This window comes from Lonchura striata, chromosome 1, assembly GCF_050655825.1.
Source record: "Lonchura striata isolate lonStrDom1 chromosome 1, ASM5065582v1, whole genome shotgun sequence".
Taxonomy (NCBI): Eukaryota; Metazoa; Chordata; class Aves; order Passeriformes; family Estrildidae; genus Lonchura; species Lonchura striata.
The window spans coordinates 90,721,652-90,741,681 of NC_140703.1; the positions used below are offsets into that span (position 1 = coordinate 90,721,652).

At 37.5% G+C, this 20,030-nt stretch overlaps 1 protein-coding gene across 1 annotated transcript in view; it reads left to right on the forward strand.

The window, feature by feature from the left end:
- Positions 1-1,080: 1,080 nt before the first annotated feature.
- Positions 1,081-20,030, forward strand: part of MRPS9 (mitochondrial ribosomal protein S9) — a 66,143-nt gene continuing 47,193 nt past the window's right edge. The window contains exons 1-5 of the mRNA XM_031506188.3: positions 1,081-1,162; positions 7,823-8,002; positions 16,361-16,423; positions 16,513-16,543; positions 18,756-18,835. Of these exons, the coding sequence (XP_031362048.2) occupies positions 1,097-1,162; positions 7,823-8,002; positions 16,361-16,423; positions 16,513-16,543; positions 18,756-18,835 (420 nt within the window). The 5' untranslated portion in view covers positions 1,081-1,096. The remainder of the gene's footprint in view (positions 1,163-7,822; positions 8,003-16,360; positions 16,424-16,512; positions 16,544-18,755; positions 18,836-20,030) is intronic.

The following is a 20,030-nucleotide window of genomic DNA, read 5'->3' on the forward strand; positions in this document are numbered from 1 at the left end:
CCTGGAAAAGCAGAGATTTATTTCCAGAATTTCCTCTGAAATAGTAACTCCTCTTAAAAAGAAGGTCCCTGTAAGTCTAAAGAAAAGCTTCTTAAATTCAGTTTTTTAATTAATTTCCACTACTCCCATGTAGAAAAAACTACTGACAAAATCCAGTTACCTATAAATGTATATCCCATGTAACTCAGAGCAACTAGCAACATTCTCAAATTCCAAGGTTCAGTATCCAGAGACATTGTCATCACCTTGGGAGATGACAGGATTGACATCAACCCCCCCTCAGTAAGAGATAACTTCTCTGTGTCTAAAATATGTCATCCAGAGAAAGGCAACAGAGCTGGTGAAAAGTCTGGAGCACAAATCCTATGAGAGGCACCTGCGGGGGCTGGGGCTGTTCAGCCTGGAGGAGAGGCTGCTCAGGGGGAACCCTCTCACTCTCTACAACCGCCTGAAAGGAGGCTGTAGCTAGGTGGGGGTCAGTCTCTTCTCCCAAGCAACCAGCGACAGGACAAGAGGACATTAGTTTCTTCACAGAACAGGTGATTAGACATTGGAATGGGCTGTCCGCGGTGGTGTCGGAGTCGCCGTCTCTGGAGGTGTTTAAGGAGACTGGACGTGGCGTTGTGCCATGGTTTAGCTGACAAGGCGGTGACTGCCACGGGTTGGACCCGCTGGCCTCAGAGGTCTTTTCCAACATAATTGATTCTGCAATTCCTTGATTTCTTTTTCCCCATGGGAAAAATCCAAACAAGGTGAAATCTGTTTTTTGGTACAAATCTCCAGAGCAGCGCTGCTGCCCCAGACGCACTGCAAGTCCCAGCGCTCCGTACTCGGAGTCCCGCTTTCAGCGCTGTCCTTCCGAGACAGGAGGCCGCGCCGGGGGTCTCCTGCTGACCTGGTGGCCACCGTGAATGTAACCCCAGGTATAAAAGCCACCGGCCTCCCGTCGGGGCAGGATTTCAGGAACGCCGAGGCGCCGCCGAGCCAAAGCCGGCGCCGGCCCCGGACGGCGGCCGCAGGCTCCGCCGGGGCGGCAGCGCGCAGCCGCGGCCCCGCCCCCGGCCCCGCCCGCCAATGGGCGGGGAGCGCCGCGGTGATGGCGGCGGCCGCGGGGCGCGTGCTGCGGCTGTGCCGCCGCGGGGGCGCGGGGCCGCGCGCGCAGGTGAGAGCCGGGCGGGCGGTGAGGGGCGGGCATGGCCCCGCCGGGCACGGCCCCAAGCGGCGACACGGCCCCGGTGCGGCGCTGCCCCTGCCCCTGGGCCGGCGGGGCTGAGGCAGCCCTGCGTGGGGAATGGGGAGGGCTGGCGCCGCGTTCAAGTTTCCGTGAGCTGTGTTTGTTTCCCTTGATGTGAAGAGGAAGACGCTTGGTTAAGCCTGGAATTAATAGAGTGACATACAGAGCAAAGCCAGCGTAAAAGATGGCAGGTTTTAGGTTGATAATTTTGAATAGTAAGCTGAAACACGAGAAGTTCCACCTCAACGTGAAGAAGAACTTTACGTTGATGTTGGTAGGGACTGGGGTCCCCTCCCCGGGGACCTTCCAGACCCCCCTGGAAGCATTCCTGTGTTACCTGCTCCTGGTGACCTTGCCTTGCAGGGGGGTTGGACTGGATCACCTCCAGAGATCTCTTCCAACCCTGATAATGCTGGGATTCTGTAAATTATATTCGGTCAGCAGGTGAGTAGATCACGAGGCACAAAATCACAGAAAGATTAGGGTTGGAAAGGGCCTTGAAGAACACCCCTAGTGCCATGGGCAGGGGCATGTTCCCCTAGACCGGGTTGCACAGGACAAGTCTCTGAATACCTGCAGTGGAGAGAGAAACGTGCTCCACAAGTGAGGTAACTTCTGATTAAACAGAATCATTTTGTTTTGGGGGGTAGGGGCGTTCAGCTGATTGCCATTTAATTAAAAAGCTTAGCTGCTGTCAGTATTGTTTGTACAATGGTATTTGATACACCTGTATATATATTTAATCAGTGACCAGCAAGTGGATAAAAAGGCCTGCTGGTAATGCTTTCAAGTTACAAAGTAATTTAGGATAATATGGGCTGAAGAACTGTTGGTGACTGAACTAAACCAAGCCATGGGGTAACAGAAGAAAGACACAGTAAGAAAATGAAATGTAATACCGGAAGGAGCAATTTGAGCTATTTATATTGGTTACATTTAGATTAACTTTACCCATTAGGGATAAAGACCTGGTGCCCATGTGGGTAGTTCTTTATGCAGCAATCAGGAATACATGCTCTTAAGGTGTGCAAGGAATAACAAAGAGAATAAAGCTGAAAATATTCTAATACTTGTTTTCATTCTCAGTTGGAATAGTCTGTGTTGCTTTGGTTGTCTTGTGTCAAAAGTATGATTATGATAGTAACTTGGTTTTCCTGGCGAGGCACGTCCTTAAGTTTTAAGATTTGTATTGTAAATGAGAGAATGTTCTCAAAGGAGGAGTCACAGAGAAAGGTGGGACTGGAAGGGGCCTTGAGGGATCATTTATCTATTCCTCTCAGCCCTAGAGAGGGGATCAGTACCTAAGCCTGTGGCTATACACAAATTGTCTAGCTGTCTGTGAACCAAAGAATGTGAAGAGAACTAATGGGAGACAGAGCCCAGAAACCTTAGAGACTCTTTTGTCCGTTTGGTGTAGTTAACTTGTGGAACTGTTTGCTGAGAATGTTCAGGATGGTAAGCATTTATGTGAATACAAAAATCAAGTTGAGAAACTTGGAAGAACATTCACTGAGCACTTAAAAAAGAAGATAGTGGCATGCCTGAAGTACAGATTGCTGGAAACCAGGCAAATGCCCTGGGAAAATTATCACTACCTGTTTGTCTTGTCCTTGTGCCTCTCATATGGGCAGTGTATAAGTTGATGTATCCATGTTCTGACCTGCTATAACAATTTCTTACATTAAACGCTTACCTGTCCTGACTGTTTTATGATGCTTATCCTCCAAATGTCTTGCAGTTGTTTAGGTCATTACTTCTTGTTTGTCTTTGTGGGAGAAAATGTTTTATTTCTTAACTTTAAAGTTTCTTGCACTGAAAGGCAAAATGGAAGAGGAACTTTGTAATTGCAGTTCCCTGAGCAACAAATGTAGTTTCCTATTCTTCCAGAAAGCAAACAACAGAGATGTAGTACTATTTATAAAGAAAAAATGATCTAGCTTAGTTAGATAGCTATTCTATCATTCACTCTGATGTGATTGAATAGCTAGTCTCAGCAGAAGAGTTCAGAGTTCCTATTTAATTTGACTGGTTTGAGTACTTTATCTAAATCACCGTGGATGTTATATGTACCAATATCAGAAAGAGATTATGGTACTTTGGTGACAGACTTTCAGAAATACATACTTTTACTGTAAGAGAAGCCTTTTTTGCAGTTGTTAACTAAGATACAACTGAAAAGCCTCTTAGTACCTGAAAACTTGAGCCTAAAAACAACTAGATCTGAATTCTGTTCCCTGTTATATACAGCATTGATGCATTTAAGAGCTATTTTTTCTTCCCCGCTGTATAGCAAAATTTAATATGTAGATTTTTTTAAACATGGTTAAAATCTTCTTTAAAGAAAGCAGATTTTCTGAGCAGGTGAGATACTGTTCTATGGTTACTTGCCAAGGGACTTAATTTTGAAAAAAAAATCTTCTGACGAAATACTTTGTGAAATCAGGTATAAAAAATAACATAAAATCACTTATGCATATTTGTTGACATCTTGTGATGCTTTCTGATGTGCTTTGCAAAATGCTTCTGAGACATCCATCTGATACTGGTTTATATAATTAGATTGTAGGCTAACTAAAATCTAAGATTATATCAGTGTTGTTTTAAATAAATCAATTAAAACACATATTTGTGAAACAGTACTCTAGAAATCCAAAACTTGCTTATTGAGGAAAAAGCAATTCTTTAGAAATTGGGATGGCTCTGAGCATTTATATTCTGTATAATTGCTATGTAAAAAATTATTTTTCTTGTGCAACAAGTAAACAGAGGACTGCTTGCATGTCTGCTGGGTTCAGGAGCATCAGCTGTGCCAGAAGCTGGAGTATTGGACACTGGGCAGCTTTAGTGCATAGTGATGTGGTTATACAGCTCATTCCACGTAGTGAAGTCCTTAGTGAAGTCCTACCCCAACTTGTACCCCAACTTCTTGGTACAAATTTGTTTGTGTACTACATGGGTTTTGAAAAGGAGGTGGTTGAAGTCTGCTAGTTTAGGGCATGGAAGAATCATGAAAATGGTGCAACACTATATGTGCCATGTCATGGGGTGTCATCTTCCGTCTCTATTACTGTGTCTTGTTGTAAAATGAACAACTTTCGGGCTTCAGTTTAAATCTCCTGACTCCAGTCCACCTTTCCTCCCAATACAAAAGTACAGGAAGCTTGACTTCCCTGTTTATTGGTTTGGTTTATATCTGTGTAACTCCAGTGAAGCAAAATTAACAGGATGAGTAAATACAGTCCTAGTTCCTTCTCTTCCTGGAAGAAAATAGGCCAGAGAAGTTGACGCTGTCTGAAAATGCTAATTTTTTTTCTAAGGCAAATTTAACATAAGCTGATTTTCTATAAGTTTATGGTCTCCCTGTAAAGTCAGGATTTGCCAAACAGTTTTAATTCTAGGTTGCTCAGAAAGGAATTGGGAAGGAAGGGTTAATCGCAATGAGTTGTGTCCAGAAATAAAGACTTTCCCTTCTCCCATGTTATGGTGCAAGAGCAGGTTATTTCATGACCATTGTTAATAATGTTAATAAGCATTAATATTATTTTAAAAATGGTTAGGCTGCTGTCTTCAGTAATGCCTTATGAAATGTGTGAGAAGTGAATGCAAACCTCTGTTGTTTCCTCTACAAAGTAGAGGAGCATGCTTTCTTATTTGACTGAAATGCCAGAAGCATTTAGCTGTGCTTTGCAGTTTCTGCCTGTGCCACCCATGAAATAGTGCTCTTATCCCAGAAGAGGTACCCAATACAATAGATATTAATTTACATAAGAGGCTGTTTTCTAATTATGAACAGTTTGTGTGTCCAGGGACTTTTGATTAGTGATGAATTGAAACTAGGGAAGAATAGGAATAGCTTGAGGGAAGAACGACAAAAATGAGAAAATTACAACAGAAATTGACAGGAATAAGATGAAAGCAATCTTTTTTAAAGTATTCTGTTTAAAGCATACCAGAGAGAAAGCTATTTTGGGCCAAGTAATAAGGAATCATATGTTCATTAACAAGAATTACAAATAATTAGTTACTATTAAGACAAGTTAGACAGAAAATGAATTGAATTCTTTCCTGAGGAGTGACTAGGAGAGAAAAATAGGGAATATGTGGAGATACCTTTGCTCTCCTCACTGCTTTATAAGGAAATCACCAGAGCCTTGCCTGTGGAAAATGTGTGCATTTAAGTTTTTGATTGTTCTTCTTTTAATTCTGTGTATGTCAGTGTTTCCTCACAGGAAACATGAATATTAAAGAGAAAAGAAAAAGGAAGAGACATACCAGGATTAGTGCTGCATATAAGCTGTTGAGAAAATGAAGCAGCAACAGCCCCTTCAGCATCAAATTCTACCTTTGACTTGTTTTAAAATCTTTTCTAGCAGAGTTATATGTTACTTTCCTGAGGTTCATATCATCATAGTGGGTCAGTCCTTTCTGACTCGCGTGATCTTGTTCAAAGATTACCTTCTGTATCAAACGTGATTGAATTCATGGGACCTATCTTGCAGCCCAGGCATGGGCTATATACAGGTTTAAGGCTGCATAGTGTGGTCTCCATTTCAAACTGAGATTTCAAGACGAGTTATTACGTTTTGTATACTGAATGCTGACACAGGCATGGATGGGTAAATTGGTCATGAACAGCTTTACTTATGTGCAGCAAATTAGATGAGTTGGATAAGTCTTTCCTGGACTACCAGATGTCCAAAATACCAGCTGGGCTCTGTGAAAGTACAAAGAGCTGTGTTTCATTTCCTGTTAATGTATGACTTGACCATGTAACAGAGAACACCAAAAGCTTGTCACAGGAGAAGTTCTTGTAAGCTAACTGATGTTGCTAACAGAAGGTACAAATTTGATCTGTTTTTCTGACTGCCTTGCAAATACATTTATGTAATCTTGTTTTGATGGGACGTGTGTTTGTATTGTTGTGCTTATAACTGGGTTTTGAGATTACTGTTGTATTTGTGTTAGTTACAGGAAGGTAGCAAGTGGTTTATTTGTACTTGCTGAACTGAGAGGGGTGAAATCCATCAAAATTCTCAGCATGTCTAAATTGTGCTCTGAAGACAATTCTCATGGCTTAAGAGAACATTGAATCATTTCTAATACTACCTTTGTTCTGTTCTTTGTAATCAGAACCCTAACTACTTCACATGTGTCTGATTTTTAATGTTTTGCTAAAGATAGGCCGAGGCTGCAGCTGCCAGAGCATCAGGGGCAATTTAATAATTTGCTCAAGGAAATGAAAGTAAAGAAAGGACTCCCCCTCTACTTTCTTTCTCCCAGTTGAGTGTTTCAGCCACCTTGTTGCAGCTTTGGTAATTCTCTGAAAAGTGATCTCTGAACTGCTTAGACTTACCAGCTTGGCTGAGAATTGCCTTCTTATTGGGATGAAGCAGAAGTTAGTGTTCTGCCCCATATAGGCAGCTGAGTTGGCTTGCAGGGGAGTCCTGTGCCAGAGCTGGCACAGGCGAGTAAAGGGAGTGGAGCAAAGAATGCTGGCAGGGGTGAGCTGTGCAATGGGCACTCTCTGCCTTGTGAGGCTGCACTGTCTCCTCACAAAGCCTAGCCGTGGCATGTTGAAGGGATGGGGGTGAAGTCTTTCAGGGTACTGTGTGATGAACAAAACTTGGCATTTTTCTGAATCAGAAGTGATTATTTTTCTGTCTTTGCTTTTGTGTCTCACATTGCTTTCTTTCTTGTGATTCCCTCCCTCCCCCCACCCACAGAAGACCACACAAATAATCAGTTCTCATTCAGTTTGTAGACTAGTTAAGCTGCAGAGGACTTTAATACTAATGTTTAAGAGCCAAAATAGTGCATAATATTGACACTAGGCCAAAATTGAGACATTATAGCTCTGTCAGCGAAGCTCCTGTTTGTCTGGCAGAGAGCATCCATGACATTCGTCATCTTAACAGCTGATTGTCTTGATAGAAGTGAGACCAAACTTCTGTGCCTGAGAAGGTAAATGCCCTCTGAGTTATGACTTGAGCTGGTACAGTGCTCAGTAGTATTAGCTGCTGGACTACCCTACTAGTTTTATAATTGGGCTGCTTGAGACGGTGAAGTAGCTTAAGAACCATTTTGGCACCACAAGCAAGGAAGGAGCACACCTTGGCCTTTCCAGAGTTTTAGCAGTATTTGGTCAATGGCTTCTGAAAAGCCGCTAAGGACATATTCCTATCATACTTTGTTGTGGGATGCCTTTAGGTGAAGGCAAAACCTGCTTATTTGCTGATGGTTTTTGTTGTCTTTGGTGATGGGATCTGTTGTTCAGTGCCGTTCCTTGCTTATGCTGAATGTTCCTGACTTAGGATATATATGTTTCTTTCCATCAAAAGAATCTTCTAACTTAATTGTAATGTGTGAAAATGTGAAGGTTTTAGAATGTGTTTATCTGTTCATGGACAGTTAAACAATTGGAAGAAAATAGTTTAATGAGTAATAATGCTTTTCCTAACTTAGTCCTGTGATGTGTTGAATCTTGTTATAGGTATGAATAGCTTGCTATAGTATTCATGTATTCATTTTATTTAGAGCTCACTATGCCAGAAATGTAAAATAAATCTCTCACTTTTTTTTTTCTGTTAGACATTAAGGCTGATCTGTACCACTGCAGCAGTGCAGAGGAAAAATGTAGGAGCCTCAGGACCTGAAAAGTACACAGAGGCATTTATTAAAAAACAGATTGAAGAATTCAACCTAGGAAAGAGACATTTAGCCAACATGATGGGAGAAGATCCAGAAACTTTTACCCAAGAGGATATTGATGTAAGTACAGTTGCTCTGTTGGAGAAGTAATTTACTCTAGAGTTTCAGATATTGAAAGCATTTTACTTCAGCATGAGCCCCTCAGCTCTCTGTGAATTTTAATCAAACTGTCAGAATAAGCAAGAATGCTGCGATACATTGCAAACATTGCAACTGTGACTGTGAATAGACATTCTACTTCTGCTACTATGTAAGGTCAGACATCCCAGTATAGAGCTGTATGCTATATCTTGTTAAAGCACAGTAGGTTCTTTTTAAAAGTGCTAATGGATAATCCCCTTGATCTCAGGTTATAAGAGGCACTGTGAAGGTTTATGTAGCATTTCAAAATGTTTACTCACAATTTGACCTGCTGTGTATATTTAGGGTTTTCTTGCGTGATACAGTGGCTGTTGGTAACGTATATTAAATTTTATAGGATATTTTATAACCGATACACTGGTTTAGCTTGAGGATTTTAATGTAGATGTGAATTTAAGCTCATATCAATATCTCCAAACATACTGTTTTATTGTCATTCCCTCTCATGACTGGCAGATGGGTGGCCTCCTCTTTCTCTCTGTCATTTAGGCTTGTGTAAAGATAAGCTCCCTTTCACTCAAAAAAAAGTTTTGTTGCATGGATGTTTCATTTTTTTCTTTTTTTTTTATGTCTCACCTGGCCTTCACTTCTGTCATATCTATCTTACTTTATCATACATTAGAGGTAGGAGGGAGAAATGTCATTTGGTGACATTCACTCTTAGGTGAAGCTGTGTGAAGTCTCATGGCTGGAGTTTCCTTTGCACAGCAGTAACACTACTGCTGTAGCCAAGGCAGCCCAGTGTGCCAGCAGGGCCCTTAGGATAGTGGTAGTGATGTGTAAGTGCAAAGCAAGAGGTGCCCATGGTTTAGTTTTTTCAGGGCGAGGAGATTTGTTTGTTGCCTCTCTCAGTGGCAAAATTCTGTCTGTGTCCATTTAAAATGTCTTGGCAGTGTACTTATGCCAAGAAATAATATGTAGGTTGTGATACAGGCTCATTTCAAACATGTTTGACAGGCTTCAAAACTAAGTTATAGAAATAGGCAGCAATGTAAAGCGATCCAGAGTAATGGTCTATTGAGCAAAAGGCTGAAATGAGTTTTATCAGGTATCAGAAAATCCATAAAGGCAGCTTGAGTTCAGGTCACAAATCCATAGGAAATCAAGCTTTGTGAGTGCAGAGCTTTGCACTGATATTGCATCTGCATAGAGACGTAGGAATCTCTTTGCCCTTCTACAAGCAAGTGCCAGTGCAGAGACCCTGCCATCTAGGTATAAGTGGGTGAGGTCAAAGTAAAAGTATTCATTAAGGTCAGCAGTAATACCAGGCTGATTCTTAACATTGGCTATTTTATTTCACTGCAAGCTGTAAAATTTCCTCTCTATGTATTTTTCAGGTGTATTTTTTTCTTACCTTTAATGATGTTTATTTTTTTGAGTTCCTTTCTTGTAAACTAAACATGCACCAAATTACCATGTCAGAATACCTCCCGTGTTAATACAGTATAATGATGATGCTGATAGTTCAGTTTGCCTGGAAGGTTAGTGGTAGGAAATGCATTAATCTGTAGTCTAGCTTCCTTCCTTCCTTGACAGGGTCTAGGAGGAAGGCTTCTAGAGAGCAAGAAATGCAAAATGACCATATCTATGTAGTGGTTTCTTCTTTATAAAGCCATAGCACTGTGATCATTTGCACAACATTAACTAAGCTCCACGATTAGTAAAAGCAGATTCATTCTGGAAATTAGCTTTTAAAAATGTGACAGGTATGGGACTGTTTAGCAGACTGCTTCTGAAATAATGGAGAAGTGGAGACAAAAGAGTAGTTTTGTTCAGTGATACCAAGTATCTGTGGTTTGATTTCTTCATATTCCATCAGGTATTGGGAAGTAATTAACGTGTGTAATAGTGTCTGCTATGCATAATTAATTTTCTGTTATAAAAATATAAAAGCTCCTTAAGCACTGGCAGGAGAATTACCAAGCTTTACATTTTGAACAGCAGTAATTCTTTCTGATGAGTACTTATATACCCCCATGTCTTCTGCTGTTAATCAGTCTTTGCAGTGTATTTCAAAAGTAGACATCCTAGGATTCTGTCCTTCACTGGAGTTTTAGGTAGAATTTAATAAAAGCTAAACCTTGTGAAGTTTTAAAAAAGGAAAGTAAGTTGACTTACTTGCTAATCCTTGGATGTTGTGGAAGCAGAATTGCCTCTTACTGATGCTTTTATTTAGGAATGAAAAGTTAAGCTGTGCATTACAACAGTATTTCTTGAGGAGAAAAAAAAAATCCAACAAATTGATATATAACTCTGCACAAGTCTACCAATTGCTTTTTAATTGGTATTATAGACCTCACTCTGAAGCTAGGATGTTTTAGTCTCCTATGTGTGAATATGTGCTATGAAGTTTTTCTAATTGATTTGCTTTGCCCATTCCATTTGATGTATCATTTTTCACAATATTTCATAATTTGTGCTCATTTCTAATGAACAGAGTCGTTAGGACAGGCATGTCTAAGTACAACTGACAGCTAACATTAGGTGCCAGATGCAGTTTATAAAGCTATGTAGAACTGCAGAGAACAGTTTAAATAAATTAGCACCTGTACATTAGTCTCACTTGCTGGTAATTTATAAGCGAATCAGTAGAGATGACATTTAGGTAAGTCATTGATCAAGTTAACAGCTGCATACCCACTGCCCAGCTGGGATACCTAATTAATAGAGATTGCAGTCCTGACCTAGTGCTTTTCCCCATTTGAGTCTGTAATCCTTTTATTTTGTGATTTAACTTCTAACTTGCAGTTGTAGTAAACAGCCCACAGCCATTTTCCACTGTCAGTTCTGTGATATTCCACTTTAAAGCCCAGAAATCTAAGTAAGATTAATACATGAAGAGTGTCTTAAGCTTCGTGACCTATTTATATGCCAGTATTTTTATTAATCATTTTTATGCAGTCAGTAAATGCTCTCTCAGATACAAGCTCATCATAAAGCAATACTCTTTCCCTGTAAGAGTTACTAAAACTCAAAAGGTAAAGATCTGCATTCATTTTTGCTTGTTGTCTGTCTTATTACCTAATAGATTGTTGTCAAGCAGATGGAATAATTTGAACATAAAATATATGTTTTCCTCTACTAGCATTTTTACTGTTGGAAAAATACCAGTAAGGTAGTTAACTGTGAAAATGTTAAATGCTGAAAGACTTAATTCCTCATCAGGTTTCTTTCAAAAAAATAAGGCTTCTTTCATGAAAAATTTCTTGTATCCAGCTTGCTTGTAAAGGTGACTCAGCACATCTCCTTTCTAAATAATGTTCAAATTTTAGCAACACAGAGTATTAGAAATGAGTGAATATTGGCAAATGTGAAATGTCAGAAATGTTTTTCAGAACAAAATGTGTTTTTGAACTGCCTGTTGTCTGCAAGAAGAGTGTCTTGTCCAGCATTGTCTTTACAGAAAAATAATGAAATTTGGATTTATTTAAATAGTTGAAGCTAGAATGCTCTTTTCAACTCTTTTTATTTTTTTCCCAGTGGAAGCAAACTCTGCATCAGTATTTTTTTTTACTTCTGCCTCAATCTGAGCTGAAGACTGCTGTATTTTTTTTTTACTCTTTCTAATACTGTTCCTTATTTTGAAAAAATGAAATGAAGATAGAAATAAAGACTGTTTCTTTCAACAGATTTTTGGGTTTTTTTTTTCTCTGCAAGCTTGTGACAAGACATTAATTTTCATTTTGAAAATTATTACATAGTATAAAAATAATATTAAAAGAAGGTAGAGTTTTTAATGGCTGTAGATTGGTTTAGGTTTTTTTCAAGTGATAGAGTTAAAATGGCATGTCACTTTTGACTTGAAACTTCTTTCTGTACAAGCTAGAATTTAGCTGTAGATGAGCAGTGATGGGGTTGGTTTCAATACATTTTAAGAGTTACTTGTTAGAGGAGGGATTTGTTTTGCAATGTAAACTTTGTCGTGTCACTTTTTTTTTTGGGCGGGGGGGGTGTTGTGGTTTGTTTTGTTCTTAACCTTTTCTGTCCTGTTAAATAAAAAAAAAATATTTCAGACTTAACATTTTGTGTCCCATTTTTGTTTCATTCATTCCTGGGTTTACCCCAGATATTCCAGATTTTGGATGCTGAAAACTGTTAAAGAATACTGCTAGTGTGGTTAGAAGGAAAACAGCTGTTCCAGAAAACATCTCAGTCTGAGAGGTGATGAAGTACAGTGACTAAATGATGTGATTCAAGAGGCACAGTTTAAGAAGGGAAGTGGCTCTCTTATGATCAAGTTGAGAAGTAGAAGCTGAAACAGCTTTTGCTCAGGTGTTTCATTAAAATGTTATGGCATAAAGTGTCACTTCTCACTTCAGTGTTTTGATGATTAAAATTTCGTGTATATTTAAAAAGGAATGAGCTGGATTCTTGAGCTTGCTGCCAAAAAGGGTGCTGCTGCAAAGGAGCCCCAGGGTAGAGCTGGTGTTTGGTTTTTAGAATTCTTTTTCTTCTTTCCTTTTCCGTAAAATACCTTTCTTCACTGGATGTTACTTAGATAACTATCTTTGCACATGTTTTGAGCAGTGGGAATTAGTGGAATGTTTTATTTGAGCTTCAATAAAAATGGGCAAGATAATTGAAGAACTGAAGTGTTGAAGTCTCTTATCCCAATATAACTCAGTCAACTCTATTTGAATTAAAGTGTTGAATTCTTAGTTTCTTAAGACATTGGGGGGGGGGGGGGAAGGCAAGTCTTACTGACCCAGCTGACCTTGTTTGATTCAGAGTTAGTCTCTGATGTGCGAGAAAATGAGTAAGCAACTTCTTGGCTTGTAGGAAGGGAAGGACAATCCAAAGTCAGGATGTGCAACATCCACAGGGAAGTGGAAAGGTGAGGATGTGGCAGGTACACTGAATTTACACAACATACACATGCAGTGCTGGACAGATTATTTAATTAATTGGTTTGTGTGTTTGAAGGGCTGCCAGATTTTTTGGGTTTCTCTTGTTTTGGGGTTTTTTTCTTAATTGGGATGGAGGGTTGTACTTGTTATTCCAACTGGCTTGAATTCAAACTTAAAGCTGCAAGTGAAAGACATTTTGGTCTTGTGGGCAGTATATTGACTCTTCTGGTTCCTCAACAAATGATGATATAACAAAATTTCTTTTAGTTTGGTACAGGAAAGTTAAGTTTCACAACTGCAGTTTAAGAAATGTCAGATATAAACTATCTTGTTACTAACGTGTTCATTATGATGTGCTGTTTTTAAAGGTGTGGCTACTGGCTATTTTCCTCTTCTCTGTGTGGACCAACAGTGAAATTCAAAACCAAAGATTTTAAAATCCTTATAAAACATGGCTAAATTTTTTTTAGTAACTCGTAGCAGAAGCAGACTGTACCCATTCCACTTTTTTCAAGTAATTTATGTAGTTATTATTGGTAACACTGTTGTGTTATTAGGTACCAGGATTTTTAATTGTGGTTCTGCTGGAAATAATTATGGATGTTTCATTTTTAGAAAGTTGTGGTTTATTTCCAAAAACAATGGCAGCAGTGAGATTTAACACAGAATGTGAAATAGCAGCCCAAGAACCTGTGGAATCTAGAATGCGGGGAATATATCTTCTATAGCTGACGTGATGACACTGAGAAAGTAGTTCTTCATATTCAGCACAAAGTTTCTTTAATCTGGAGTTCAAGTCCAAATCAGCACTAAAAAAAGGGTACGGGCCAGGACACTTGAGGTGAAAACCACTTCTGGAATGGGAAACTGCAGTTAAATGTAAAGGTTTCTTGGGAACTTTACTGCTAGCATTTACACCTTGATTATGAAGTTTTAAGAGGGGCATTCACCTGCTTTTTCTGTTCAGGAAAATGCAGCTAACATGCAGTTAATTCTCTATGGAATTTTGGTTTTAGACCTGGAGATTTGTGAAAGGAAACCTATGTTCCATATCTGAAGACATTTTAAAAAGATCAGGAAAATAATTTCATGGTTATGTGCTTCAGCTGCAGTTTGGAGAAACTAATTCTGATGTAATTCCTCAGATTGATCCACCATCTTTTTATATTGCTAGTACAATCTTTTTAAAAATATTTCTTTCCTACAAAAATGAAACATTTGCATAGACAAAATCAGCTTCTGTAGATGAAGTTCCCAAGAGGGAGTCTGACTTTCAATGTAGTTGGTAAAGTACAGCCTGAGAACCTAGCTATGTAAAATTAAGAAGAATAAAGCTGAACTGGAATCTGTTGCATTCCAGGATAGTTCATCCTTGATTACTTTTCCATAAAAAGAGAGAAGTCAGGAAGACTATTTCTTTCCATTTGGCAGCAACAAAAAAAGAAGCTTATAAAATGAGCCATTTTTCTTTGGTTAGCTGTTGTGTGGAGATCTAAAAGTAGATGTTAGCATTTCTTAATACAGGATGTGTTCATGTTGTAGTGTGAAAAACACGAGTATACACTTAACAATAAAATACATTTTCCAAGAAATAGAAGGTCTCAGATGGCAGCTACTTTTTTCATTGTAAATGTTAAATTGTTGTGTTTGGCATTTATTAAGGTGTCATAGTTACAGTAACTGTTTTGGCTGAGATTCTGGAAATGCTTGTATAAAGATTATACAAGTCAGTCTCAGGATCCTGTAATAATTTCTTTTAATATATTATATAAGGTGTTGGTTTAACATCATTTGGCTCACAGTAGATTTCTCTCTTGTCATCATAATTAATCCCCATTAGCTCATAAATAGGTGTTCACCTACTGTGTGTATGCATAAAATGCCCATTGACTAACAAATGGGAATACAGTAGTCACTAAGAGAAACAAAATTACCATTTTATAAAATCAAGTTAAGCCTTTTGTTTGCTTCAGAATTCTGAAAATTTCTGTTCAGAATGCCAGTAGGGGATTAAAGAAAGTAATAGGTTAGGTCTTTTTACACTCCATGCATATTAAATCTGTTGAAGCACTGACAAAGCACTCCAAGTCTATGGAAAAAATTATCAGCGAGTAATAGCCCTAAGGTAGCCTAACTAACAAAGAACCATTCTTCCTGAGAGAAGATTTTAAACTCAGATTTTATTGTAATTCTACTTTTCTGTAGTGTCTAATGGAAATATAAATGAGACCACTGCCAGAAGGGTTTATTTGGTTGGTCCATTTTACTGTACAAACACAATATTTCTGTCTGGAGCTCTACTACCCACTGTCTGAAGTTTGCTACACTTGCCAGACTCCTACATCTGGGAGCTTTTGGTGGCTAGCTTTTTCTGGTTTGTTTTTAAAAACAAATGAGAATAAACAGCTCTGACAAATGCATGTTTTTGCATTATTAAATTATGGCTTAGTTACATTGAAGAGGGAGAGTAAGATGATATTGAACAGAAATGTGTGCCAGGGCTTAACTTTGTAAGGTGCTTTGCCTTACAGTTTGCCAGAATGGTTTGGAATATTGGTTCATTAATTTCATTTGTTGTAGGCAAATAATGCTTGTTTTATATATCACAAATATTGGTAAATATTAAGTAAAAATACTGTACCTTTTAATGAGTGAAAACAGTAAACTGTTAATGTGATAAATACGATATATTTTCCTAAAGTGTTTTATCAAACCTTCAGGTATCTAAGGGGAAAAAAAGATGTCACTTGAGGCTTTCTTCTCTGGGCAGTTGGTTCAAGTTCAGCAAAGATTTTAGTGATTCGCAATTGTTTCCAAATGTAGTGCTCAATAAAATGCTTATTTAGGCTATGTAAAATAGCTATTACTGCCACAACAAATATAGCTTTATAGACTTGACGAAACTATGTCTGGAAATTGTAGAAAGTGGGATTCCAAATGTTTAAAATTTGGCTTTTTCCTGTTGCCTTAAATAAAATTTCTGTGCTTGGTCTGTCAGTAGGCAATTTGAGCAAGCACTGATAATTTCAGAAAGATAAATAGATAAGTGTTGTTATTTCCTCTGGAAGTCACAACACTTGAAATTTTACTGGAAAATCATTGTGTATAAAAGGGGTCTTTGGACTTTAGTAGTTCTAGTAAGTTATGATAACTGCATTCTGTAAAAACTAAATTTGGCAGAGGAAAGTCCAGTCATTCTGATGCAGTAGAGTACAGCCTTCAGAACGAGGTTTTTCTTCTGAGGATTCCAGAGGAAATTATCTGTTTTTCTTTTCAGCACATCACCTATGTGTCATGTTTTCTTAACAATTTGGTTGCCCACTGTACAAAAGTTACGCTATTTTTTACATAAGAAAGTACATAAGAAATGTTTTTGATTATGCTTTTGTGGGAAAAAAGTCACATATGAGATCTTTCTTCTTGTTTTCAGAGAGCTATTGCCTACCTCTTTCCTTCTGGCTTATTTGACAAACAAGCCAGACCTGTGATGAAGGTAGGATTTCTTGTTACGTTTCTGAATAACTGTAGCATGATACTTTGAATAACTTTTTCCTTTTGCTGATATTTTTCATTTATTTGCAGCATCCTACTGAAATTTTTCCAGAGCAGAGAAGTAAGTGGTCTTAGATACTTAATTTGTTATTTCTAAGTATTAGAATTGTTGCATGTGTAGGATTTCTAATTTTTATGGATTGGCTCTTTTCCCTATGTTTCTAATGGCTGCTAAGACATGAGCAGTAAAAGTCTATTCTGATATTCTGTGGTTTAGGATGAAAAATTATCAGAGTGCCGCAGAAATTGTGTTAACTGACTAAGAGAAATGTTTTTCATTGTTTAAAAATAAGCAATAAATAGAATTATGCATAGAATCTCTTGCAGTCATGTGAAAACCTTTTGTTAATTTCAGTAGCTTTTTGTCAGAGCTATCACCTCCATAAAATATTCATTAATACTATTTTAAACCAAAAGTTTTCTTTGTAACTTTGTTGCTCTAGAAGATTAGAAATTACAGTTTTGAATTTTTTAAGTAATAGGCAGAGTAGTACCTCTCCGAATCAGTTCTTTGACCTTAAAGCCCTATCTCTCCATATCTGTCCATATTGTCTTTGGTCTTGCTCCTGAGACACTGTATAAAGTCCCAGATGTCAGTGATATGCCAGTAAGTTGGTCAGTTCACTAAAATCAACAATTTAATTTTAAATAGAACGTTTGAAAGATAAGGTCAAAACCTGTTGACAGTTTTGACTAGTATTTAGTATGAAGTAGTAGTATGGGTGTGAAATTCTACATTCACTGAGTTACCAGGTCCCAGATAAACATTTCTGATTATCATTAAAATCTTAAAATTTTCCTTCCTTTTCCCTGCTGCTGAAATAATTGATACTTGTTTTTTTGGGGACTTTGTGTCTTTGGAAAGCAGTCTAAACTATATGAAATTTTGGATTTATAGCTTTCAAATGGTATCATTTTTCAGCTTCGCTTTCTTGTGAACTAAAAAAGTAGAAAGTGAAAGGGTAGGAGAGAGTTAATCATTAAGTAGTTTTAAAACCCAAGGGTTGTTTTATGGAAGAACTAAGCTACTATTCTATATGCTTTCAGGACTAAAGCATTCTTTGAAATGCTAGCAATATCCTGAGGACTGTAAGAACAAATTAGTATAAGTGTGTAGTTTTGTATTTGTATCTAAAAATAACATATTCAATAAGTATCTCTTAAGGCAGCTTTGTCTTGTCTATGTATTGCATCTTCAATAACTTTGAAATGCAAAATTTAAATTTATACTTTGGTAAGTTTCCAGAACAGTTTTTTCAACAAAATATGGTTTCACAACTGTATACATGGAAAATCACCCTAGTAGTATATGTGGGTAAAAGTCCCCTGTCTTCCTTCTTTTCTGCTAAGTTTTGCATCTACATTCCGCTTCTGAATGTATATATATTTTGATGTTCCAGTCCAGTATATATTGTGCTTATCAGACAGGTTTCTGGAGTCTTATCTTTGCCTTTAGTTTACAAATAGCTTTAATTAACTTCACTGTATAAAATGGCTGGGATTTTCTCTACAGTTCAATTTGTAAAAAGCTCAGGGTTTTATTTTTGTTATTTTTCTTTATTTAAAAGATATCTTTATGTTACCTAAGTTTGCCTTTTTTTTTTCTCCAGAGTTGAATTTTCTCTTTAAATAATATTTTGTAATGAATAAAACAGACTGGATATGCTGAATTAATATGGAACATTTGTTTTCTTGCTGAACTAACTATGTAAACTATAGGATAGGTATTTGTATTTAAGTATTCCAAATGTAATAACAAAGACAAGTTCTAAAATCACCCAAGTTCTGAATATGGTTGTTGCCCACAGAAGACAATTGTACACATACTTAGTTTAGCTTAGGTGTATCATGCTAATAAAAACCTTGTTTGTTTTAGCACTGTTTTTTCCAGAGTTGCTCATCTTTCACTTTTCAATGTAGATTTCAATTGTCTCTTACTTTGTACTTCTTTTTGCACTAAAATGTGTACTTCTATTTGTAATACCACCTATACAGTCTTTTAGAGTAGTACACAAAGGATTTCCTTATGTCAAATGTTATTTACAACTATCATTTTAAATATTTGATTATAACTGCATAGGGAGATTAGCTTTAAAAAATATTGTCTAAACTATAAGATTTCTAGGCAGATTGAGCACCTGAAAAATGTCTTTGTTCTCTGATTTAAAAAGACAATCAGTATTGTGAAAGAGGTTTATAACTGCAGTTAGATACAAGGGAATTTTTTTTAGTGATTGTATATTGCTTTCTTGTCTAATCTTGCCTTCCATTAGAAATCCAGTGGGGAGAAGATGGCCGACCATTTCACTTCCTCTTTTATACTGGCAAGCAGTCGTATTATTCATTAATGCATGTAAGTATGTTATCTGTAATAGATAATGTCAGCTCCCAGTCAAGTGCATGTTATTCTAGAGGTGCCACTCAGGAGCTCCTGAGCTTAGTTATGTTTTCACAGTAGGCCATAATATCACCACTGAAGCTATATGCAATGTATATTTTTGTGTCACAGTATTCGTTATTATGAGCATTTATATGTCACATTTAAGAGGACACACTATGTAATAGTTCTTCCTTTAATTTTTGGTTCATTTTACAGTTTTGGCTATGGACTGGTTTTGACTATGGACTGGTTTTGACTAGTCTGAACATTTTTTTGTAGGCTATATCTAGTTAGTAACAAAAGATTAGTAGTGGAGAATGCACATACAACAAAAACTTTGCTAGTTCTAGCAAAGTTCATTGTAGAATAAAAAATAGTTCCTTTTTTTTCCTCTGTGAAGGGCAAAGCTATAGGAAATGTTATTTGTGCTGACATTTAGTGTGAAGAAAATTTGCATTTAAACTGCTTAATTGATTTTTCTAAGATGGTTCCATTCATGCAAACTTAAGGCTTTTTCTGATTAATATAGTTCCAGGAGTAAAGGATCTGCATCTTTTACCTTTATGAAAAAAGCTGTGTCTAATAGAGTACCACAAGACCCTGAGTCTTGATATGGGTTTTGAACAGACCTTTCATATCTGTGACCATCAGTAGCACAAGCATTATCTGCGTCTTTAGAAGAGACTATGGGAAGATAATCATGTTTCTTACATGTACTTATAGAAGACAAAAGCATTAACAATGTAATAATGCAGAAATATTTAATTGGATATTCACATCAGATTTTGTTTCCTCATTAGACAGTTTTAAGAAGTTAGTTCTATGGTTAGTCAGTTGTCAGAAAAACAAACAAACTTTATGGTCACAAATTCAGTGCACAGCTTTACTGAGTATAGTGTTTTTATTAGAATGATCTGATATTTATTTGAGTTCTGTGTACCCAAAGGACAAAATCCCTTTTTGTCAGGTACATTTATTTCTTTGGGAGAATAAAAAACACCCCCACTTTTTTTTCTCTTTTCTTTTTTTCTTTTTTTTGTTTGTTGTTGACCTTGGGCAAATGAGCTTCTTGCCCTGGCAGAAATGAAATGAATGATAAATGTAGAGAGTGTCTTTGCTGAGTAATGGAGCTGCAGCATAGGCTTTCCACAGAGGTTTTCTGCTGCAC